Source organism: Ranitomeya imitator, chromosome 1 (assembly GCF_032444005.1).
Source record: "Ranitomeya imitator isolate aRanImi1 chromosome 1, aRanImi1.pri, whole genome shotgun sequence".
Classification (NCBI taxonomy): Eukaryota; Metazoa; Chordata; class Amphibia; order Anura; family Dendrobatidae; genus Ranitomeya; species Ranitomeya imitator.
The window spans coordinates 233,024,247-233,049,938 of NC_091282.1; the positions used below are offsets into that span (position 1 = coordinate 233,024,247).

The window sequence follows — 25,692 nt, forward strand, 5'->3', positions numbered from 1 at the left end:
TCACTCAGTTACACCTCAGTGGCTGAGCTATTTTCTTCCCTCTGAGGCTACTTTCCCTCCCAGAAATGCAGTGAAAATCCTCTCATAATGATGGCTCTCCGCTGCCTTCCCTTTTATCTCACTGAGGCAGGGCTCAGATCTCTGTAGAGGCCCATCTCCTGTCAGAATCTCAGATACCAGTCCTTGCTGCTGGCACCATCCTTTTCTGAATGACTCAAATCTTACCGCCTCATAACAGTTAGCTCCTCCCCATAACATGCCACTTTCTGAGAAGCAGTCATTGGTTGACTGCACTGTCAATATTCCTTCCCATAAAATTCATTAAAACCTTTACTGATGTTATCCCTGTAAGAAAATTCACAATTAAGACAAGAAAAGAAGTGGGAATAACATAGGAAAAGCCACATTCATTGATAGTGCAGAAATAACTAGTGATGAGTGAATAGACCGTATATACTCGAGTATAAGTCGGGATTTTCAGCCGCCTCCCCCCCCCCCCCAAAAAAAAAAAAGGGGCTGAAAGTGCTCCTCTTAGCTTATCCTCAAGTCATGGAAGGCGGGGGAGGGGGTCCGGCGGGTGAGGGGGAGCGACGACTGTCACATACTCACCTGCTCCTGGCGCGGTCCCATGGTCTCCGACGCCGTCTTCCTCTGTTCAGCGGTCACGTGGTACCACTCATTAAAGTAATGAATACTCCCATAGGGGTGGAGCCGCATATTCATTACTGTAATGAGCGGTATCAGTGACCACTCAATGCAGGAAGAAGCTGCGGGCGCCGGAGACCATCTCTCCGGGAGCAGGCGAGCATTTCATATTCACCTTCCCTCATTCCAGCGTCGGCGCCGCTCAGTCTTCCACATCCTCTGCAGTGACTGTTCAGGTCAGAGGGCGCGATGACGTATTAGTGTGCGCGCCGCCCTCTGTTTGAACAGTTCGTGCGGAGAGACGGGACGCTGAGGAGCAGCGAAGAGAGGAGAGTATGTTTTGTTTTTTGTTTTTTTTATTGCAGCAGCTGCATTATATGTGGCACATTGTTATATGGAGTGTCTATAGGGCCATACTAAACTGTATAGAGCATTATATGGGGCATATTTGTATATGGAGCATCTTATGGGGCTATAATGAACTGTATGGAGCATTATATGGGGCATATTTGTATACAGAGTATCTATGGGGCCATAATGAACTGCATGGAGCATTATATGTGGCACATTTGTATACGGAACATTATATGGGGCGTATTTTGTATGGAGCATCTTATGGGGCCCATCATGAACTGTATTGAGCATTATATGGGGCTCCTGATTCAATATGGATATTCAAAAACACTTAACCTACTGATGTCTCAATTAATTTTACTTTTATTGGTATCTATTTTTTAAATTTACCAGTAGCTGCTGCATTTCCCACCCTAGGTTTATACTCAAGTCAAAGTTTTCCCAGTTTTTTGTGGCAAAATTAGGGGGGAGGAGGGGGTTGGCTTATACTCAAGTATATACGGTACTCGTTACTTGAGATTTCCCAAGCACGTTCGGGTGTCCTAGTATTTTATAGTGCTCGGAGATTTAGTTTTCATCGCCTCAGATGAATGATTTACATCTGTTAGCCAGCATAAAGTACATGTGGGGGTTGCTAGGGAATCCCCACATGTAATCAAGCTGGCTAAGAGATGTAAATCATGCAGCTGAGGTGAGGAAAACTAAATCTCTGAGCACTAAAAAATACTCGGTCACCCAAGCGTGCTCGGGAAATCTCAAGTAACGAGTATATTTGCTCATAACTAGAAATAACATAATAGATTGAGCAAAACTAAGCATATTTTTGGAATCAGCACATCAAACTCCATAAAAGACATATTACCTTTGCTGATAATTTTGTGTTGACCAGTGTAATGTACTTTTGTTTTTATAGCAACATGTTTGCAACAGTGTTGATTAGGGTTGAGCGAAACGGGTCGGCCATTTTCAGAAGTCGCCGACTTTTGGCAAAGTCGGGTTTCATGAAACCAGACCCGACCCCTGTATGGGGTCGGCCATGAAGTCGGCGATCTTCTGAATCTGGTATCGGAATTCCGATCCCGAGTTCCGATATGTTTGCAATATCGGAAATCGGTATCGGAATCCATATTTAAGTGTAAAATAAAGAATTAAAATAAAAAAATATCGCTATACTCACCCTCTGACGCGCCCTGGTACTAACCGGCAGCCTTTCTTCCTTCGAATCAGCGCTTGCAGGTCCTTGCGGTGACGTCGCGGCTTGTGATTGGTCGCGTGACCGCTCGTGCGACCAATCACAAGCCGCGACGTCACCGCAAGGTCCTGCAAGCGCTGATTCTTAGGAAGGAAGGCTGCCGGAAAGAAGCAGGGCGCGTCCGAGGGTGAGTATATACCTAATAGGAATATACTCACCCTCGGACGCGCCCTGCTTCTTTCCGGCAGCCTTCCTTCGAATCAGCGCTCGCAGGACCTTGCGGTGACGTCGCGGCTTGTGATTGGTCGCGCGAGCGGTCACGTGACCAATCACAAGCCGAGACGTCACCGCAAGGTCCTGCAAGCGCCGATTCGAAGGAAGGAAGGTTCCCGGTTAGTACCAGGGCGCGTCAGAGGGTGAGTATAGCGATATTTTTTATTATTTTTTATTTTAATTCTTTATTTTACACTTAAATATGGATCGCAGGGCCTGAAGGAGAGGAAACTCTCCTTCAGATCCTGGGAACCATTGGAAACCCAATGCACTGCATTGGGTTTCGAGTTTCGGCCGACCCCGACCCAGACTTTTTTATAGGATCGGCCGATTTCACTCGACCCGACTTTTGAAAAAGTCGGGTTTCGTGAAACCCGACCCGATCCTATAAAAGTAAAAGTCACACAGCCCTAGTGTTGATCATTTGCAACAACACTCGATAGTTATGTGATCACACTCCAATAGCTTAGCAATTTCAAGACTGCATCCATTTGAAAAAAAAAAAAAATTAAAATCTCTGCAGTTCATATTGCTTGAGGAAAAACAAGCTATAATAATAATTCTGCACATCTTGACATAGGATGTTGTATCCTTAGGCCTCATCCCCTTTCACTACACATACACCATCACCTGATCAGCTTCATCCAATAAACATTCACATTTATACAGCTTGGAGTTGGTCAAAATACTTTATTTTTTGCTTTATAAGGCGCACCTAGATTTTAGAGAGGAAAATAAGATATATATATTTTGAGTCAAATAGTGTGCAAAAAATAGAATTATTCTTACCGTTAATTCGGTTTCTAGGAACCTTCCACGACAGCCACTTCGGAGGTTGTCTTCCCCGCCCTAATAGGGGACAGGAACACAAGAGGTTAAATACCCCTCCCCTTCCTGCACCGCCAGTGTTTTCCTGGACACAGTAGCATGTATAGTTACCACAAAAGTGCAGGAATCATCCAATAAGAATATCAGGTAGGGAGGGAAATTAGTGCTGTCGTGGAAGGTTCCTAGAAACCGAATTAACGGTAAGAATAATTCTATTTTCTCTAGTCACCTTCCACGACAGCCACTTCGGAGTAGTACCAACAGCTAATTTCTCTAGGGAGGGACTACAGCCTGCAGAACACGTCTGCCAAACGTTAAATCCCTATTGAAATTTAGCCGGCAATGTCTGGTGAACGTATGGATGGACGACCAGGTGGCGGCTCTGCATATCTGCTCTGCTGAGGCATTCCCCCTCTCTGCCCACGATGTTGCCATTGCTCGGGTAGAGTGTGCTTTCAGAGAGGCAGGTGGATCCAGTCCCTGCGATGAATAAGCCAAGCAAATAGATTGTTTGATCCAGCTTGCGATGGTGTTTTTTGCCGCCTTCTTTCCCTTGTTTCGTCCAGAAAACTAAATGAATAAATTTTGATCAACTCGCCAGGTTTCAGATTGTTGTAAGTAAAATAAGACCACCCTGCGAACATCCAAGGTGTGGAAGGTCTGTTCTTTAAGGTTGGAGGGGTTTGGGCAAAAAGAAGGAAGTAGAATGTCCTGATCTCTGTGGAAATTCGAGACCACTTTGGGTAAAAAGGACTGGTCTAGTTTTAGTACAATGCTATCCGCAGTGATCGTTAGATAGGGTTCCTGTATTGACAGGGCCTGTAATTCCCCAACACGTCTAGCCGTAGTGATTGCGACTAGAAAGACTGTTTTCAAAATTAAGTTTTTAATGGTTATAGCATCCAGGGGTTCGAATGGATCCTGGGTTAGTGCGTTAAGTACAGTATTGAGGTCCCAGGAGGGTACCCTATTACGGAGTGTAGGACGAATCCTGGATGCGGCTGTCATAAATCGCTTGATCCAGCGATGATTGGCTAAATTAGAGTCAAAAAAGCTACGAAGGGCCGATACTTGCACTTTGAGTGTGCTAGGGGTAAGGCCTATATCCAAGCCCTTCTGTAAAAATTGTAAGATCCTTGCTATATCAGGATTGAAGGGGTCTGGAACTTCTGGGGAGCACCAGGACGTAAATTTTTTCCAGACCTTAGTGTAGATGGCATTGGTTACTGCCTTTCTGCTTTTTTGAAGGGTCTGGATTACTTCATCCGAGAGCCCTTTAGCTTTTAAAATTGTGGCTTCAGTAGCCATGCCGCCAAGTTCAATCTGTTTAGATCCGGATGTAGTAGAGGACCCTGGTGTAGGAGATCGGTCTTTTGAGGTAGAAGGCAGGGACCTTCCAGGGCCATATCTAATAGGGCGCCGTACCAACTCCTCCCGGGCCACAATGGGGCAATCAAGATTGTGGTCACTTCGTCTGTCCTGATCTTTTGCAGAGTTTTCGCCAGCATGGGAATGGGAGGAAAGGCATATGCAAGGTTGAATTTCCACTGGTGTGAAAAGGCATCTATTCCCTGTGCCTTGTCTTTGTGATGAAGGGAGAAAAATGTTTCTACCTTCATTTTGCCCGTTGGCGAATAAATCCACCTCTGGAGTACCCCATTTTTTGGTTAGGGACTGAAACACTGCTTGGTCTAGGGACCACTCTCCCGGATGAACGTCTTTCCTGCTGAGGAAATCCGCCTGAGTGTTGTCCAATCCCCTCAGATGTACTGCTGTGACCGATAGAAGGTTCTTCTCTGCCCAGAAAAATATTCTTGCAGCCACTTCTTTGAGAGAGGCATACTTTGTCCCCCCTTGGTGTCGTAGATAGGCTACTGTGGTCATATTGTCCGATTAAATACGAACGTGATGATTTTTGATCAGTGCAGATGATGCCTTTAGGGCCTCCTCTACAGCTTTTAATTCTCTTAGATTCGAGGAGCTGCTGCTGATGTTCGATGTCCATTGTCCCTGAAAGTGGAAACCCTCTACCACCGCACCCCAGCCTCTTTTGCTGGCATCTGAGCGGAGTGTTTTTAGGGGAAGGTGGTCCCAGCTGACCCCTCTCTGGAGATTTTGGTAATCTAGCCACCATTTTAGCGCTGATTTCACATGGCCAGGGAGAAGAATCTTCTGATTCAATGGAGTCTGTCGTCTCCTGGAATGTAGGAGAACATAAGTCTGGAGAGTTCGTGTGTGAGCCTGGGCCCAGGAAACCGACTGTATACATGCGGTCAGGGACCCTAGTACAGACATCGATTCTCTGAGGGTCGGTGCACGCTGGCCTCTGAACTTGGTTACCTTGCGGACAAGGTTGATTTGATGATCTTTGGGTAGAAAAGATGTTCTTACATCCGAGTCCAGTAGCACCCCCAGAAATTTCCTTCTTGTGGAGGGATGGACCTCCGATTTCTCCAGATTTGGGATCCAACCCAGGGTTTGTAATATCTCTAGGGACTTTGATACGTCTGTTTCCAGACGGGAGGCAGATGGAGCCATGATAAGCAGGTCGTCTAGATACGGGACTATGCATATTCCCTGTTGACGGATGAAGATTATCGCTTCCGCCATAATCTTTGTGAAAACCCGTGGGGCCGAAGAGATGCCGAAGGGGAGAACATTGAACTGAAAATGTTTGATTTGGTGACCCTTGGAGACTGCGAACCTGAGGAATTTCCTGTGCTCTGGATGGATTGGCACATGGTAATACGCATCCCTCAGGTCCACAGTCGCCATCATCCAACTCTGACCGATGAGGGGGATTACGGATTTGACTGTCCATTTTGAATCTCCTGTATCGGACAGATTCGTTTAAGGGTTTCAAATTTATGATAATTCTGTTCTTCCCCGACGGCTTGGTTATTAGAAAAAGGCGTGAATAATGACCACGTCCTTCCTCTTACTTCGGCACCTGAGAAATCACATTTGATTGCATTAGTTTTTGTAGATCTTGTAACAAGGAGTTTTGGAGATCTGGGTTTTGAAGGGAGGTTATCTTTACGCATTGTGGGGGTGGTCTCACGAATTCTATTTTTAATCCTTCTTGAATGGTACGAAGGACCCACTGATTTGTGGAGATGTTTTGCCACTCGGTGAAGAATCGTGAGAGTCGACCCCCGACCGGAGTACAGTCATTGCTTATCTGGGGTTTGCTGGGCCTGAGGGGCCAGGATATTTTTCCCCTGCCTCCCTTAGGATAACTCCATCTTCCCGTTTTGCCTTTTCCTCTTTGTGAGGTTTGATCACGGGAGGGACGAAAAAAGCGTTTTTTGGGGGTCTTTTGCTCAGGAAGAGATTTCTTTTTATCTGCCGCCTTATCCAAAATATTGTCCAGGACTGGTCCAAATACATTATGACCCTGAAAGGGTATGCTACATAATTTGGACTTGGAGACAAAATCGCCTCCCCAGGATTTTATCCAGAGTGCTCTCCTGGACGAGTTAGAGAGAACGGCAGCTTTTGCGGCTACTCGAACTGATTCAGCAGACGCATCGGCTAGGAACCCCGTAGCTTTCTGTAGTAATGGTAGGGAGTCTAAAATCTCCTCCCTTGGGGTGCCTTGAGTCAAGTGATCCTCAAGTTTGCGTAACCAGATAAATAGAGATCTGGCTACGCAAGTAGAGGCTATATTAGATTTCAGCAGATTTGTGGAGGTGTCCCAGGACTTCTTTAATAAACTCTCTATTTTACGATCCATCGGATCCTTGAGTTGCGAAGAGTCCTCAAAGGGGAGGGCAGTTTTTTTAGTTACCCTAGACACCTGAACATCTACTTTCGGGGTCTCCCATAAGGAGTTATCCCCATCTAATGGGTACCGGTTTTTTAGTTCCGATGGTATAGTCAGACCTTTTTCAGGGAGGTCCCATTCATGCAGAATTAGATCTCGTAAATTCTTATGCACCGGGAACCCTTTTTGGTCTTTGGGTTTCAGACCCTCAAACATCTCATCATGTACTGTGAGTGTAACTTCTTCATCCTCTACCCCCATGGTGCTTCTTACTAAACCGATTAGTTCACTCATGTCCTCAGAACTAAAATAATATTTTTTGTTTTCTGATTTACAGGTGGGGGTAGAAGTAGAGCCTTCGTTTTCCCAGTTATCCTCTGAACCTGAGGACTGGATTTCTCCCGAGTCCAGGTCGGATTCTACTGGGGCTTTTTTCCTCTTTTTTTGGAGGGGGTGGCTGAGGCACCGACATTTGTGAGAAGGTAGCCATAGAAGAATGGACCTCATCTTTAATGAGAGATCTAATGCTGGGGGAGAGAGGGGGAGAGAGGGGGAGAGAGGGGGAGAGAGGAGGAGATTGCTAAGCCACTTAGAGGTATACATCTACATATATCCATGAAAGCACATATGTATATAGGGGATAGCTGGGCCCAACACCTGCTACTTACTTTGGTAGGAGGGGGAACGCTGGCATCTGCAGATGCAGAGCAAGGGGGTCTGTCACTGTCCATGTCCGTCAGCTGTTAACAGTCAGACAGCTTACCTTGCTACCCGGATCTTTTTATAAGGATCGGTGGTCCCAGCGTGCAGTGTTCCTCCCCCCCACGTGTGCCCGATTGGGGTAGGTCCTGGAACGCCCCCGAAACGCTGTCTGTATGGCGTGCTTCAGCTGCTGGACGCCATTGCCGGCCGGCATGCGCTCCATGGAGCGCTCCCTGAATGAACCGGAAGTGACGCGCGTTAACCCGGAAGTCATCGGGCCTCCGGCCACAGCCCGGGACGCGCCCCACCTCCAGCGCTGCAGCCATGGGAGGAGAGAACCGGGGGGCTGCAGGAGGCCCCCGGCAAGCACGTCACCGCCCCGCATTGCTCCCAAAGGGAGCGCCGGAGGGGCAGGAAGGTCCCGAGTCCCTCCGAAGAGAGGAGACAGGAGCAGCATACTAGAGGAGGGAGCCCGACCTCATGCCGCCCGACTTTTTCTGGTAAGTGGAGCTCCGTCGCCGGCCACGGCAGCCCCTTCAGATCTCTTCATGCCCCATAGGGGACAGGAAAACACTGGCGGTGCAGGAAGGGGAGGGGTATTTAACCTCTTGTGTTCCTGTCCCCTATTAGGGCGGGGAAGACAACCTCCGAAGTGGCTGTCGTGGAAGGTGACTAGAGAAACCTTTAAATAAAAAATATTTTAACATTGTAGACTCAACAGCAGCATTGTGGGTAACATGTAATAACAGTAACAATAAGAACAGCATTTTCAATTAGTGAGGAGAAACTTTAATCCTCAGGTACGGCACTCTTAGTTGTCAGAGAACCCCAGGAATTCCTCATCAGTACTGTCGGCATCCAGGAAACTCAGGTCCACAGTCATTAGTGTCACTCTCTTCACTGTCCTCATATAGCGCACCATCCTCAGTGCCATCTAAGGCATTACTAATCCCACATTCTGAATGACCGTATAACCGTTTCATCCTTCACTGACTGCCATGATGTTTTCACCCACTCACAAAATTGAGTGATCGTGGGCCTCCTCATTGGACCAGTTGGTGTCAGATGATGATTGCCAGCAGTCATCCATTTGTTCCATTCTTCTCGCATGAAGACTTTAAATGGTTTGTTGATGGAAACATCGAGGGGTTGCAGCTGGCTAGTAAGTTCCCCTGGAATTACAGCCAGATTGGTCTTCACTTCTTTAAAGACCTTCTTTGTGGTTTCACTGATGTGTGCTCTAAACTGGTCAAGCACTAACAAGGAATGTTCCCCCCACCCCTCTCTTCTTCAAAAGCCCCCCAGGACATTTGGACCAAACTTTGTCAACCCACAATCATTCTGTTCTCGTCCATCCGAACGTGCACGACGATTCCTTGTGGGACTGCCTCTTAGCATCTTTTTTTCTTAAGATTAGCATTGGTGGCCATTTAGTGCCATCGGCACAGCAGGACAACACAACGGTGTAATGGTTTTTCTTCATGTCCTGCGGTTTTTACAGTTATGGTTTTGGCACCCTTGTCTATAGTAGTGGTCAGACACTCAGATAATTAATGGCAACTATGTATCAACTAGACTTTATCATTCCACATTAGGAATGGTTTTTGTCTGCCTGATATTATCATGGTTATGGTCTCACGTTAATTACTAGGACTGCTGTTCATAGTAACTCATTGTAGTATCCATCTACTTGATTAAATGTATTTCTTTTTCCTGCTATTCGTGTGGTGCTCTGCTCTATCGGTACTCCTTATGTTGGCGCAGCTCTTCACGGATGTGATTGGTGTATACCAACTTTTTGAGTACGTCTTAGGTCAGCTTAGGAATATTTGCGTACTTACACGTACCACCTACACGCCTTTAATTCCTTTTGGCACGATGTATGTGTGTTAACTAGTATTATAATCCTATTAGAACAAGAGAACGGAGTATATAAACCCCTTTTGAAAAAGCAGACCGCGAAACGTGCGTCAAGGGGTCGCGTGTGGAACTAGGAGAGACATCCATACATGATGGGTAAGCTGCTTGACATTCATATATGGTAATATTTGACCAATTTTTTGCACTATGCACTATGGCACTTTAATTAATGATGCAACCATGTCCAATTGAGGTGGAGGTTAGGTTGTTGGGGACACGGACTACAAGCGGGAGAGAATGGAAGATCCATCCGAACTGGTTACAGAGTATTGACTTGGACGGTATAGGGAAGGAGGTGACGGAATTCTTTGCGTTAAATGATGGGAGTACTGATGCTCTGACTGTTTGGGATGCAATGAAAGCGTACCTGAGAGGGCTACTTTTTAGAGACATTAGTAGGTGTAAGAGGAGGACAAGGGAAGCGGAGAGAGTGGCATTGGAAGAGTTGAAAGCCGCGGAGGACGAGATGGTAGTACTGGGGACCACCGAGGCAGAGAAAAGGTTGAGAACAGCGCAAAATTGTATGGAAAAGATTCTGCTGGGAAAAGCTGAAAGGAAGCGGGAGTTTCAGAGGGTGGCTTATTTTCAGGAGGGAGAAACAGTGGGACACATGCTATCGGTGGTAGCCGCGGCTCAGCGTAGTACCTCATATGTACACTCGTTGGTTTCGGATGGGGGGAGCAGGGTATCTGAAACACCTGATATTATAAAGGTCTTTGCGGACTTTTACGCGGACTTATATTCCTCCAGGGTCAATGAGTCAGCCGGAGATACGGAGACTTTCCTTGAGAGTCTGGGTCTTCCGAAATTGAGTGAGGAGGATAGGGTGAGCCTCGATGCCCCTATCACCGAGGAGGAACTGAGTCGGGCGCTGAAGTCTATGGCCAATGGGAAGGCACCTGGGGTTGATGGGTTACCAGCCGAAATCTATAAAAGTTTGGAGGAAGTGCTGATTCCCAGATTAAAGTTAGTACTGGAGGAGGCTGGATGTAAAGGGTATCTCCCAGCATCTATGAGGGAGGCTATTATAGTGGTTATTCCGAAGGAGGATAAGGATCTGGGGAAGCCTGAGTCATATCGGCCAATCTCTCTGTTAACCATTGATGTCAAACTCTTGGCCAAGGTGTTAGCTACCCGTCTGTCTAGTGTCATTACTAACCTTGTGCATCCGGATCAGTCTGGTTTTATGCCTGACAGATCTACAGCGGTTAATCTGCGGAGGCTGCATATGAACCTGCAGCTGAAGTCTGACAATTGTGGCCGAAGGGTTATTGCATCCTTGGACGCCCATAAGGCGTTTGACAGTGTGGAGTGGGGATATCTCTGGCGGGTGTTGAAATGTATGGGTATTGGCCCGCAATTTGTGGCGTGGACTCAACTGTTATATTCACTACCAACAGCTAGAATTAGAGTGAATGGGGAACTTTCTCAGCCTATAAAGCTGGCCAGAGGTACGAGGCAGGGTTGCCCACTGTCGCCCCTTCTGTTTGCCTTAGCTGTGGAGCCATTGGCCGCCAAGATCCGACAGTCGGATGAAGTCCCTGGGTTCAGTTATGGGAGTGTTGAGGAGAAGATTGCGTTATATGCAGACGACATCCTACTGTTCCTAGCGGACCCGGATGAAGCCTTGAATGGGGCTATCGAGATCGTTGGGAAATTTGGAGACTTATCGGGATTGAGGATAAACTGGGATAAATCGGTCCTCTTTGAGGTGGATGGGGTGGAGGAGAGCAGAAGTGAGCCATTGGGAGAGGGGCGGCTTAGGGTAGTATCCCTTTTCAGATACCTGGGAATATGGATCTCGATGCCAGTTACAGAGTTTCTGTATAGGAATTTGACACCTCTCGTGGGCGCCCTTAAAGCAAAAGTGGATGCATGGAATAAATTGCACTTATTGGTGGTGGGGAGGGTTAATCTAATTAAAATGGTTCTGATGCCCAAATTACTCTACGTCCTACATAACGCGCCAATTTGGATTCCACGTGGGAAATTCCGGCAGATTAATGCTCTATTTAGAAGTCTGATATGGGGGAGGCGGTACCCACGTATTCGCCTGGAGACGCTTCAGCGACCCAAGGAAGATGGAGGATTGGCTTTACCCAATCCTGAGTTATACTTTCTTGCAGCCCAGAGCCAACATTTGAAGGGCTGGGCACGGGAGGTGTCCTCCAGTGCGGTACAGCACTTGATGGAGAGGGTGACAGACCGACGACCGGTAGCGCAGTGTCTGGAGGATGGTTCCTTGGGAGTATTGGGGAAATTATACCCAACTATGTTTTTGATATATAAATTATGGACCAGACTGCGACAGATTCGGGGGGTTACGGGGCTGACTAAATTTACACCGATATGGTTTAATAATAATTTGGTTGAGTTTGCGGCCCTTGGAGTGCTGACGGAGTGGAGGGCCAAAGGAATCCACTTGGTGGCTCAGATAGTTCAACAACGAGGATTAAAGTCCTTTTCGCAGCTGCAAGGGGAGTTTGGACTGAGACCGACTGGGGAGTATCAATATGCTCAGATGAAACATGCTTTTAAAGCTCAAAACAGGGGCGGTGGTGTTGAGATCCAAGAGGACATAGTTCTGGAATACGTGTGTGGGGAAGGGTCCACAAGGGGAGTCATTACCACCCTTTATAAGGACCTTCTACATGCATATTTGTTAGACTTCCCTTTAAAAGCGAGAGCGAAATGGGAAAGATTTAGGCCCAATGGAGGATGAAACCTGGGAGTCGGTGTTGGAGTCGGTTCCACGAGTGTCGCTGAGCGAGCCGTATAGACTATCGCAGCTGTACATCTTGCACAGAGTCTATAAATCACCGGAAGTGTTGTGCAGAGCGGGGTTGCGTGCTGACTCTGAATGCCCGAGATGTAAGACTGGGAATGCAGGAATATACCACATGATGTGGACATGTCCAAGACTGGTTGCTTTCTGGTTGGTGGTAATGAGCCGTGTGGAAGGGGCGTATAAATGCAGAGTGCCGAGAGATCCGATAGTGTGTATACTAGGATATGTAGAGGAAATTAGAGTGGATAACATCTGGAAGATAGCAATAGCTAGGCTATTATACATGGCAAGGAAGGTAATAGCAAGGAACTGGATCAAGGAGGAACCGCCTACGAGGGGTGAATTCCTGAATTATGTTAAACATGGTCTCAATCTGGAAAAGGGGGTCTATAAAAGACGTGGGAAAATAGAAACGTTTGACAAAATGTGGTCTCCGTGGCTCGAGCTGGGATGAGTAGTTATGGGAAATGGGAGAGTGAGAGCCTCTGAAAGGAAGAGAGTGCTAGAGGAACAAGCGAACATAAGTGAGTCAAATGGCTCAAGGAACCATCAATACTGGTAACAAAAGTATAACTGGGAAGGAGCTGTCAGGGGAGGGGGAGGTTTGGGTATGGTTGGGATTGTTGGGGGTTTGGAAAATGTTAAAATTTTTGTAAAATACTGGACAGTGCATAAATTGTATTGTGCATGTTTGCTTTCAATAAAAAAAACTATTTAAACAAAAAAAAAAAATGATGCAACCATGGAGGACTATGATATTTGTCATAAGAGTCCTTAAATTATAGACTTTGTGTAATGTCAGCAGCCCCAGGGATGTAATAAATTTCTTTCCTGTTTCGCCGCTTACCATTTGATTCCTCCTCACCTTACCCTGTGATATATGTATTTGTGTTATTGATGTAATCTTTGATATCATTGACAAATAAAAACGTACATTTTTTTTTTAAATATGAGTACTGGGATTTATATACTCAGTTCTCTTGTTCTATATGTATTGTGGAGTATCCTATATTGTCCCATAGATTCGGGCAAAAATATTGGGAGAGATATACTATTTTTCTCTCGGCCACAAGTTTATGATAGCTTTTGTGAGTTTTGTGTAGAGAGTAGTATTATAATCCTGTCTGGGAAAAAGATCCTTATTTTTTTCTCACTGGCATGCAGGATTTCTGTATACTAATGCTTATGCATAGGTACTGCCTGTGGATGGAATTACATGTATCAATCCACTTAGCAGCCTTTTGCCACTGGCGTATGAGTGGTGCTGGTTCAATTTACCAATGTGTTATATCTGGTTGCAGGAATAAATTCACTATTTTCGGCGTTGAATGTATGCGTTATGGGAAGCATAGCAATAATTTCGTCTGGGTGATTTAGCTCTAGCTAGGCTTTTCCTGGTGTGTATCCATCATTTGTTTGGCGGCAAGGGGCGTGATATCTCTATGACAACACGGCATGCTCTGCCCAGTATTATTCGCGCATGCACAGTACCAATTTAGTCCACCATCTTGCTGCACCCAGCTCCATGTGCATACACCTCCGCCTATTTTTGGGGCGGTGAGATATTTATTATTAATATAGTCTGGGGTGCGGTTTGCTAGAGCCTGCATCTTACTATTGCCTAGACTTCAGGTTTTGATATCGGCGCTTTTCACCGCTCGCTTCACTTTGGTGGGCCGGATCATCTTTAATCCATTTAGCATTTCCTCTTCAGCGCACATTGCGCATGCGCCATAGTAGTTTCAATCCACCATGTTTCTATACCCAGCTCCATGTATATACACCCCGGCCTATTTCCGGTGGGACGTCATTTCCGGGCTACTTGCCACACACACCTCCTCAGCTGTTCGGGATCTTGCAATATCAGGTACAGTATTTAAGTGTGTTATTACGTCTAAACGTTCATTCCACTTTTCACCCCTGATGAAGCCACGGTTGTGGCGACACGCGTTGGGTCTCTGACCCCCCCTGGACCTCTCCCTGGGTTTGCACACCTTTTTTTGGACATGAATCGTCAGACACATGCTGCGACTATTCAGGCCGGCAGCCGTAATTAGTTGCCTCATGCTGCATCTCTACGTTTACAGGTCATATACCCACCCTCCTCCATGTGTTTGTTGCTTTTTTCTACAGTTGTATTTTTGGATATTTATCCGTAGATCAACAACATATGTCTTTCTCATGGATGGCATGGGTGGTTACATGTACCTATTTTTCCTGTCTATATAATATGACAAGAGATTTTATAGTGTCAGGTATTTTCATCACTTTAGGCAGAGGGGCTGTGATTTATACACCACATGCATGTCTGCATCTTATACATGCCTTATTTTCTTGTTGGTTGCCGGACAGATTTAGCCCACTGACCTTCAGTTGTCAGATTACTATCACACAGTTTGGCTGGTTATATAAGGCTTTTTCAGCTCTATAGAGTTGATTTACTCTTTATTCTTTTTGTGTTGAAAAAGCAAACTAGTTTATTTGGTCATCTTGTGATATCACAGTGTTTATCATAATTGGTCAGTAGGTCGCCCTATATATCTTATTTTGTGGGCATCTTGTATTTTCAGTCTGCATCATCATGTTTATTATACTTCTTTCATGTCTTATAATTCTTTTTGTAGAGTATCTATCCAGTATAATCGTGCAATACCTTTGTTGTTGGTACCAGACCCTTGTTCTGGGGTCCTAGGGGGGCTTCATCTCTCCTCTTTTGTGGGGTTGTCCTTATTGTTATTGTTTTTAATGCTCATGTTTTTATGCTACCTGTCTTTTTTTGTGGTTTGTTTTGTTTGGACTTCAATAAATTATTTATACATTTGTACTTAATACATTCAGGGTGTTCCCCAGTTTGTGGCATGTCTCTTTTCTTTGCTTTTGTGGTTTTGGCACCCTTTACATCTACAGTCCTGTTAGATGGCACATCAAAGGTTAGAGGGACTTCATCCATATTCCCAATCTGGCCCATTTCAAAATTATTTTTCTTTCTGGTGTCAATTACAATTTGTGGAGAGACATGATCATGGCTTCATATTCTTGTGGCATTTTTTGCGCAATTCTTGCTTTGGTGCGCATAGTAAGGCCACAGCTCCTCAAATCTGAAGCACCATGATAGTGATCCAGTAAAGCCATCAATGCCTTTCTCAGCAGCGATCCTGCTTGGCTTCATATATTATCATTTTCGCTGACACTGAAAGGCCATTATTTCTGTGTTGTGTGATCCACTCTCTAATGTCCATATCTAACTCAGGACACTTTGCTCCACGCCCATGAAGACCATATTTGCTTTTTTCCAGCTCCTCCACGCTTATTTTTTCAGTTGGAGGCGGCCCGAAATGTCTCTCCACTGCTCTATTCCCATGCTCTTCTCATATTTTATAACCTCCAGTTTAAAAGGAATTTTTTAGGCCAACCTTTTCTGCTTTGACATTCTTGAAAAATGCACAATATGCAGTAGCCAAAAAGTTGGTCTAGTGCCACTAGGCAAAAATGTACCTTATACAACTGAACAAGAGGTTTTTAGTTTAACATTCTGAGCAGACCGTATGAACCTCTCAGTGGATCCCTAACTGTACTGTAGCCGTAAAGGTGCGGTGTCATGTGCAGACCACCTCCACAGTGACAATGTGCCACCCATGCTGCAAGGCTGGGGCCTGCAAGACGCGTTTTTCACCAATTTTTACTCACTAAGAGGTCCGCCGGGGCACGGCAGCGGCTTCACACAGTCTACTCAGAAGGTTGAACCAAGAACCTCATGTTCAGTTTTATTAATTTTTGTCTAGTGGCATTAGATCAACTTGTGATATTGGATATGTGGCCCATGTCTCTTTCTACAGCTATGATGACTGAATACCGTAATATAGTTATTTATATTGATTTAGTCTGAAAGATGAGGGAGGTGGTAGTCACATTTGCAATAAACACTTTGGACACTACATTAGTGTATATTTACACTAAATATGGCTAGAAGCCCCATCATCCTTCAGAATATACCCATAGATACAGTATATTCTGAAGGATGATGGGGGTTGTTTGCTCACCTTTCCTAAAAGGATCTCGGACTTGTGAGTACCGTAGTTGCAACATTAAATAGTGTGCGGAGGAGGAGAGAAGGAGGAAGAAGAAAGAAGAGCTGTTCTCTCCCTCCTCAGCGAAGCATTGCCTGGACCCTGCCGCCGGATGCAGCGCATGTACAGATTGAGAGCTCAGTAAGCAGAGATCTCGGCTTTCTTCCATCTGCACCTGCACAGAGTGAAAAGCTGGAAGCCAGACCCCAGAAGAATGGCAACCACCATATGCAGTCACCGCTCGCCACCGTACCACCACCATCACAACACCCCCAACCTCTGGGCCCGCAGCATTAACCCCTCGTAAGAACAGTGTTTGGATTATAAGACGCTCCCCCATTTTCCCCCCTAATCATAAAAGTTTGTCTTATAATCCGAAAAATACAGTACTCCCTAATAATTCTACAAGGTGTTGCTCTTACACGTTAAGGCTTTGCTGCCCTGGAGTCATGTGGCAAAGACAGAAAATCTGCCATCAAGGTTTGTTACCCCTCTGTTTTGGCAGCTCTATACTAGGCAAAAAATGCCAATCATTCATGAAGGGAAAAAGAATACAAGCTTGTGATTATCAAGGACTACATGGTCAATGAAAGGACTTGCAAACCTGCAGTGATCTCCTGTGGGTGACTCAGAGTTTTCTTAAAACTACATCAAACAGCCCAGTAAGTGTCACATCGCTGCAATCAGGGCCTTTAGCCTTACATTATGCTGCTCTCAAATGAGGTAGCAAAGACCTGGTAACCGTCTCCAAAAAAGGATTCTGTCACTCTTGCTATGTAATCTGAGAGCATCATAATTCAGGCGCAGAGCCCCTGATTACAGCAATGTGTTGCTTACAGAGTTGTATTTTGCAGAGAGAAAAGGAAAAAAAAAAAAGAAAAAACACGCCTTAGGCTGGTTTCACATTTGCGTTTTTGCGCTAAAAAACGCAGAAACGCATGCTTTTTTTCCCCTATACTTAACATTAAAAACGCATGCGTTTTTTTGCATGCGTTTTTGCAACGCATGCAATTTTTCTCTGCATGCTTTGTATTGCAGAAATGCAACATGTAGTAATTTTAGCGACTTTTTTTGCGGCAAAAAAACGTATTGATGTCTATGTAAACACATGCGTTTTAAGCACATGCGTTTTTATAGAAAAACAAGAATACACACTGATAAGCGGGATCCTAACCCTAAGGGATCGGGATCCTAACCCTAAGGGATCGGGATCCTAACCCTAAGGGATCGGGATCCTAACCCTAAGGGATCGGGATCCTAACCCTAAGTGTCAGAGTTTGTGTCAGAGTTTGTGTCAGGATCCCTAGGGATCCTAACCCTAGGTATTTCTGTTTATAGTTGGTTTTCTAGTTGATTTTGATGATTGGCAGCTGTCACACACTTATCATGCGTTTCAAAAACGCAAACGCAGGAAAAAACGCTTATAAACGCGTCAAAACGCCGCATTTGCGTTAACATGCAAAAACGCATGCGCCTAAAAAACGCAGCGTTTAAACGCGTTTTTGCACCAAATGCGTTTGCGTTTAAAACGCTGCAGATCAAAACGCAAGTGTGAAACCAGCCTTAATGCTGATAAGCATTTTATCATTTCAGGGCAACTTGGCACATGGAGGGTAATCACACGGATTAGAGCCCTCTGTCACTATATAAGGTACACAGGAAACTGTTGTGGACGAGGTTATACACTGCTCAACAACTGAGCTCTGCAGCATAGAAAACAGATACCATCTTAACTGCTGCACCCAGCATATTAGGGCTGCTTCACACCAACGTTCGGCAGGGCTGCGGATGGCAGCCTTCTTCCTCAGTTAAGCCCTGCCCACTGCTGCACCTCTTCCTTCAGCTCCGCCTACATCTGCATGTGTCCCATGTTAAACATTGGGTACGCAGGCCATGCGGATGCCTCATTGGATAGCACTGCAGCACTGGGGTCCTGGGTTCAAATCTCACCAAGGACGATATCTGCAAGGAGTGTATGTTCTCCCCGTGTTTGCGTGGAGACAGACATACTGATGGGGCTCAACTTAAATTCCCCTTTCGGGGACAGTGATAATGTGTGCAAACTGTTAAGCGCTGCGGAATATGTTGGCGCTATATAAAAATAAAGATATCCTCATCTTCCTTCTTTGCAGTTGCTCTATGTAACCACCGATACACTGACAGGATTTGACTACAATACAGTCAAGTGGTTGTGGTGTGACAAGTACTGTATTTGCATACTGGCAGTCACATGCAGACTAGCAGCTTTTCTCAATGTTAATTTCAGAGTAGCTAGTTTGCATGTGACCGAAATTTAGCAAATCACATACTTGTGGTCATGTGATAACACCTCGAGGTGATGGGGGGAATCCTGACAGTGTGCACATAGCCAAATGTTGGCTGTCTACAGTCAGACTGCAGAAATGCATACTCGCTCAGAAAATACCTGACATGAAGTCAGCAGGGGTCCCAGAATCTGCAGCACCATTTGTGACCCTGTTTTTGATACAGGAGAGAGTGTTGGCATGTCGCAACACAGAATAGGAGCGGTCTTGGAATTGAGAGAAGGGTGAAAGAGCCAGACCCCACCAGATACTCCACGCCTAGCTTGACAGACAGTCCGCTCCCAATTTGTGTAATTTAGGCTACTTTCAACACATCAGTTTTTTGCCATTAGTCACACTCCGTCTAATGTTGAAGAAGAAAAAAAAAACACATACGGATCCGTCGCAGATTGTGAAAGACTGATGCGACGGATCCATTTTTTCGCCAGATCCAACTAGCTGACCCAGCTAATTGGATCCTAATAAAAAAATAAAAATCTGTGGCTGTCTTTTTTTTTTTTTTCCAACGGACATAAAAACGTTACTATGTCCGTTTTCTCCGGTCAGCAGATAAATAATTTGACGGTTCTGGCGAACGGATGAAACGTCAGGCCATCCGTTGCAACTACAAGGCTATAAGGAAAAGAAAAAAAAAAAAAAAAAAACACACACACGGATCTGACGGCAACATTTGCTGGATCGGTTTTTTTTTTCCCAAAATTCACCGGATTGAGACTGACGGCAAGACACAGAGAAAGGGGCCTAAGCTGGTAGGAAGAAGTTGCTCCGTGACACAGTTACCAGCTAAGCTATTGCCCCAGTTAGTTAATCAGGTTGTTAAGGGCCGTCTGGATGAGGAGAAGAGTTTGAGTCAGATGCTCCCGATTTATTAAGAGGCGCACACCTTTTAATGAATGACAAGTGGCCCATATCACAAATCTCACGTCAGCCATTGACAGGAGAAAGACTTCTCACAAAAAAAAAAAAAAAAAGTATATGGTCCACACCTGTTTAGTATTAAATTAATGCTCAAATACATTACGTGGCCAACATACTAACATATACAGTGCATCAGCACATTGCAACTAATGTATACATGAACTCCAATATTGCAGTAAACATTAAAAAGTTACTTGGCATTCTTTGATCAAAAAGTACAAAAGCAATCCAACCACCTCAGGGTGACCTTTTAATATAGATAGTACTTACCCACTATATGTTGTATCTCTCCATTTGCCATAACGGCCTCATGTGAAGAGGAAACCAAGCATAGCTCGCCATTAAAACCTTGTATGGGAAAGATTGGTGGATGGATGGAGGGGGCGGGGGGGGGGGGGAACGTGTGTACCACACACTAAAAAAAAAAAAAAAAAAAAAAGGAGGACCCACACACCCTTAGTATAAACTAATGCACAGGTGCACAAATATGATACACATCATGGCTCCGACAACCACGGCGGGGATATATCAGGTCACTTTTGTTTGGTACATTTCCTGCCGCAGGTGACATACTCATGCATGAACGACTATTGTAATATGTGGGGTTTAGGTTTTACTTTTCACCACATTATCCAGATTAAGCAAGAACCTCGCCACTGCTGTCCTATTAAGGCCTTTTTTCACACTTTCTTTTGGCGTCAGTTTGAATCCGCCGTTTTCGTCACATAGCGGATCCGCAATTTTTTGGGGGCGGATCTGCCATTTTCCCCATAGACTTGCATTAGCGACAGATTGTGGCGGATGGTCGTCCGTTCCATCCGCCATGTGACGGATCCGTCGAAATTTGGCGGACGTCGTCTAGACATTGACGGACATCGTAACTTTTTTGTCTGCGCCGAAATGGCGGTTCGCAACGGATCTGTTGCGTTCACCATTTCGTAGAATGGCCGCCTATGGGCGATGGATCCGTCATTTGGCGGATCAGTCGCCCCAATCCGCTTTTTCAATTGAGCATGCTCCAAAAAGTAGATACTTTTCCCAGACAACCCCAAAACTATATAAACAGGACAGGTGGGCTTCATTCCTCAATGTGCCGTCAAGCAGAGAAGCAGAGAGAGAACACAGTGCCAGCCAGCAAGACAGACTCTGCCCGGACAATGACTGCCAACCGATTAGCCTCAAAAGTGAAATCCGCACATATCTTCACAATAATCGTCAGTACTCCTTCCATCTCTGACACTTTCTCAATAACCTTTCAAAGATGTGGTGTTAAAAATATATATATATATATATATATATATATATATATATATATATAACACCACATCTTTGAAAGGTTATTGAGAAAGTGTCAGAGATGGAAGGAGTACTATATATATAGTTTCCAGTAGCCAGTCACATTTCCCAGTACTTTGTATTAGCCAATCACATTGAGATCCTCGGTTTTCAAAAACCGGATCCGTCAAAAAACGGTTCCAACAGATGTAAAAACGATCGCAACGGTTCTAACGGATCCGTTTTTTTTTACGCATCCGTGTAACAGATCCTTAAAAAAAAAAAAAAAAACGATCCGTTAGAACCGTTTTCTCAACAATTGTGACGGATCCGTCACGATGTCGGAGCAGACTGATGCCAAACAACTGAAGTGTGAAAGAAGCCTAAGAGTGGACTTTATGTAACACCTCGTATTACCAGCTCCGTGCCGATAAATCACTCATCTGGCACATTACAGCGATGGCTGCCATTATCTGCTCCGCACCGAGTAGAACTAGGCTACAATTCCCATAAGGAGAACTTTCCGAGCAGTACGGGTACACTCACCAGTTCCTTTCGGTGGACCCGCACCAATGTAGTCAGACAGGACACAGCCACTGTTGATGTCGTTTCCTTTCATATTTATAACCAGGAAGTGATGCCATTCCCTAAAACACAGGAGAATTGTACAGTCCGTCACTTCATCTGTACAATGCAATGGGCCATGGCACCAGGTGAAAAAATTAAATAAAAAAGTTGAAGGGGGGGGGGGGACAATGTCCCTGTAAGGGTATTAATCGGACCTGAATTTGGGAGTTTTCCGGCTTGGTGCGTCAGGGTCTGTAAGCACAAGAGTATACAGCTTGTTGCCATCCATTCCCTCCCAGGAGATGCTGGTTGGACGGTTCTGGACCTATTTCACAAGTTAAATAAATAAATACAAGTTGCATAGATTAATAAATACATGTACTGACATGACGAGACTGGTGTACTTACGGAGGCTATGGGAAAAGTGTTTTTGAATGTTTTATTTAAAGGGGACAGCCATTTGAAAAGGGGTGATCTAATTTTTTTTTCAGAAGTGTAGCTCGTCTGCGAGTACCAAGTCGTAGTCACATCGCTGCTCTGAACGGCACGCTCTACCACGATGCAGCTTTGCCGGAGCTCAGGGCCTGAAGGTATCTGGGCCCAGCAATCTGGCGAGTAGGGTTGAGCGAAACGGCTCGTTCATTTTCAAAAGTCGCCGACTTTTGGCAAAGTCGGGTTTCATGAAACCCGATCCGACCCCTGTGCGGGGTCGGCCATGCGGTACGCGACTTTCGCGCCAAAGTCGCGTTTCAATGACGCGAAAAGCGCCATTTCTCAGCCAATGAAGGTAAACGCAGAGTGTGGGCAGCGTGATGACATAGGTCCTGGTCCCCACCATCTTAGAGAAGGGCATTGCAGTGATTGGCTTGCTGTCTGCGGCGTCACAGGGGCTACAAAGGGGCGTTCCCGCCGACCGCCATGTTACTGCTGCTGATCTGAGCTTAGGGAGAGGTTGCTGCCGCTTCGTCAGAAGCAGGGATAGCGTTAGGCAGGGTCCATTAACCACCAAACCGCTTGTGCTGTAGCGATTTCCACTGCCCAACACCACCTTCGGTGTGCAGGGACAGTGGAAGCTACATTTTTTTTTTTTTTTCCCCCTCAGCGCTGTAGCTCATTGGGCTGCCCTAGAAGGCTCCCTGATAGCTGCATTGCTGTGTGTACGCCGCTGTGCAAACCAACTGCTTTTTTCAAAGCACAAATCCTCTTGTTCCTTCCTTTCTGCACAGCTATCTTTTTGGTTTGTACACACTTTTTATTTAATTTGTGCATCAGTCCACTCCTTATTGCTGCCTGCCATACCTGGCTGAGATTACTGCAGGGAGATAGTAATTGAAGGACACTCCCTGTTTTTTTTTTTTTTTTGTGGGAGATTAAGATTGACATTTCTGCTAGAGTGCCATCCCTGTGTGTGCCATCTCTCACTCAGTGGGCCATAGAAAGCCTATTTATTTTTTTGCTTGATTTGGGTTCTAAAATCTACCTGAAAAAATCACTACATCAATCAGTGGGAGAAAAATATTGGCCTCAGGGCTTGTGTGCCACTCCTGAGTGCATCATCACTCACTCAGTGGGCCATAGAAAGCCTATTTATTTTATTTTTTTTGGTTTTATAAATTCTCCCTGAAAAAAAAAAAAAAAGGGAGATTAATATTGGCCTTTGGGCTTGTGTGCCAGTCCTAAGCGTGCCATCTCTCTCTCTCAGATAGTGGGCCATAGAAAGCCTATTTATTATTTTTTTTATTGGGTTTATAAATTTTCCCTGGAACAAAAAAAAAAAAAAAAAAAGTGGGAGATTAATATTGGCCTCTGGGCTTGTGTGCCAGTCCTGAGCGTGCCATCTCTCTCACAAATAGTGGGCCATAGAAAGCCTATTTATGTTTTTGGTTGATTTGGGTTCTAAATTCTACCTGAAAAAAAATCAATAAATCAATCAGTGGGAGATAAATATTGGCCTCTGGGCTTGTGTGCCACTCCTGACTCCTGTGTGCGTCATCTCTCACTCCGTGGGCCATAGAAAGCCTTTTTTTGTTTTATTTGTTTTCTAAATTCTCTCTGAAAAAATCATTTTATTTTATTTGGTTTCTAAATTCTTCCTGAAAAAATCATTTTATTCTATTATTTTTTTTCCTAAAGTCTCCCTGAAAAAAAAAAAAAAAAAAAAAAAAAAAAAAAATCAGTGGGAGATTAAAATTTACATTTGTGCTTCAGTGACAGTCCTGCGTGTGTGGCATCTCTCTCATTTGTTGCCACCAACAACAGAGTGTGTAACATTGTGCCCGATTTTCGTTGTGGTCTCACTCACCTGTAAAAGGGTAGCTAAATCATACTGAAGTTATAGCTCACCGTGTAAGTTGTGTGACAGCAACAAATACCGTTAGTTTGTTTACGTTTTTAAAACAATGAGGAAGTCTGGTGGAAGCGGTCGTGGCCGGGGGCGTTCATTGTCAGCTGGTAATGAGGGTAGTGGTAGTGGTGGAGCATCAGCTGGTCGTGGGAAAAAAAATATTGCACCTAAGTCTGGAGCTGTGGAGCCAGGTTCGTCGTCTGGCTACACAAGGCCTCGAACACTCCCTTTTCTGGGAGTAGGAAAACCGCTTTTAAAGCCGGAGCAGCAAGAGCAAGTTTTGGCTTATCTTGCTGACTCAGCCTCTAGCTCTTTTGCCTCCTCTCGTGAAACTGGTAAATGTCAAAGCAGCGCGTCGTTAGTGGATGTTCACGGTCAGGGACAAGTCGCTTCCTTGTCCTCTTCAGCAAAAACAACAACAGAGAAGAATGCAGCAGGCGACACAACGGGTTACTCCATGGAGCTCTTTACACATACCGTCCCTGGCTTAGAAAGTGAAGCAGTTAACAGTCCATGCCCATTACAAGTTGAATCTGACATAGAGTGCACTGATGCACAGCCACAGCCAGACTACTATGCTGGTCCTTTGACTCAGACCACAACATTGCCCTCGCAGGGTAATGATCAAGAATCAGACCCTGATGAGACTATGTTGCCCCATCACGAACGCTATACCACCGACCGACACGGTGACACAGACGAAGTTGCACACGAGCTACAAGAAGAGGTAATAGATGACCCAGTTCTTGACCCCGATTGGCAGCCATTGGGGGAACAGGGTGCAGGCGGCAGCAGTTCTGAAGCGGAGGAGATGGGGCCGCAGCAGGCATCAACATCGCAACAGGTTCCATCTGCCGGGCCCGTATCTTGCCCAAAACGCGTGGCAAAGCCAAAACCTGTTGGAGGACAGCGTGGCCATCCGGTTAAAGCTCAGTCTGCAATGCCTGAAAAGGTATCCGATGCTAGAAAGAGTGCAGTCTGGCATTTTTTTAAACAACATCCAATTGATCAGCGCAAAGTCATCTGTCAAAAATGTTCAACTACCTTAAGCAGAGGACAGAATCTGAAAAGTCTCAATACAAGTTGCATGCATAGACATTTAACCATCATGCACTTGCAAGCCTGGACTAACTACCAAACGTCCCTTAAGGTTGTAGCACCCTCGGCCAATGAAGCTAGTCAGCAACGCAACATCCCTTCCGGCAGTGTAGGGCCACCATTTTCCGCACCACCTGCAGTATCTGTGCAGGTTTCTTTGCCAGGCCAAAGCAGTCAGGGTCAGGGAATCACCAGTTTCGTAGTAGGAAACACTGCATCTAGGGCACCGGCGGCAACAATACCATCTCCCACCGTCTCTCAGTCTGCCATGTCCACCGGCACCCCCGCTAGTTCCACGATCTCCAGCTCTCCAGTCCAGCTCACCCTACATGAGACTATGGTTAGAAAAAGGAAGTACTTAGCCTTGCATCCGCGTACACAGGGTTTGAACGCCCACATAGCTAGACTAATCTCGTTAGAGATGATGCCCTACCGGTTAGTTGAAAGCGAAGCTTTCAAAGCCCTGATGGACTACGCTGTACCACGCTACGAGCTACCCAGTCGACACTTTTTTCCAGAAAAGCCATCCCAGCCCTCCACCAGCATGTTAAAGAGCGCATCGTTCATGCACTCAGGCAATCTGTGAGCACAAAGGTGCACCTGACAACAGATGCATGGACCAGTAGGCATG

General features: G+C 45.5%; 1 protein-coding gene across 1 annotated transcript in view; it reads right to left on the reverse strand.

Moving 5' to 3' along the window:
• Positions 1-25,692, reverse strand: part of LOC138666272 (phosphatidylethanolamine-binding protein 1-like) — a 54,918-nt gene that overhangs the window by 14,659 nt on the left and 14,567 nt on the right. The window contains exons 2-3 of the mRNA XM_069754502.1: positions 21,835-21,944; positions 21,599-21,699 (exon numbers count right to left, since the gene is read on the reverse strand). Coding sequence (XP_069610603.1) covers positions 21,599-21,699; positions 21,835-21,944 — 211 coding nt within the window. The remainder of the gene's footprint in view (positions 1-21,598; positions 21,700-21,834; positions 21,945-25,692) is intronic.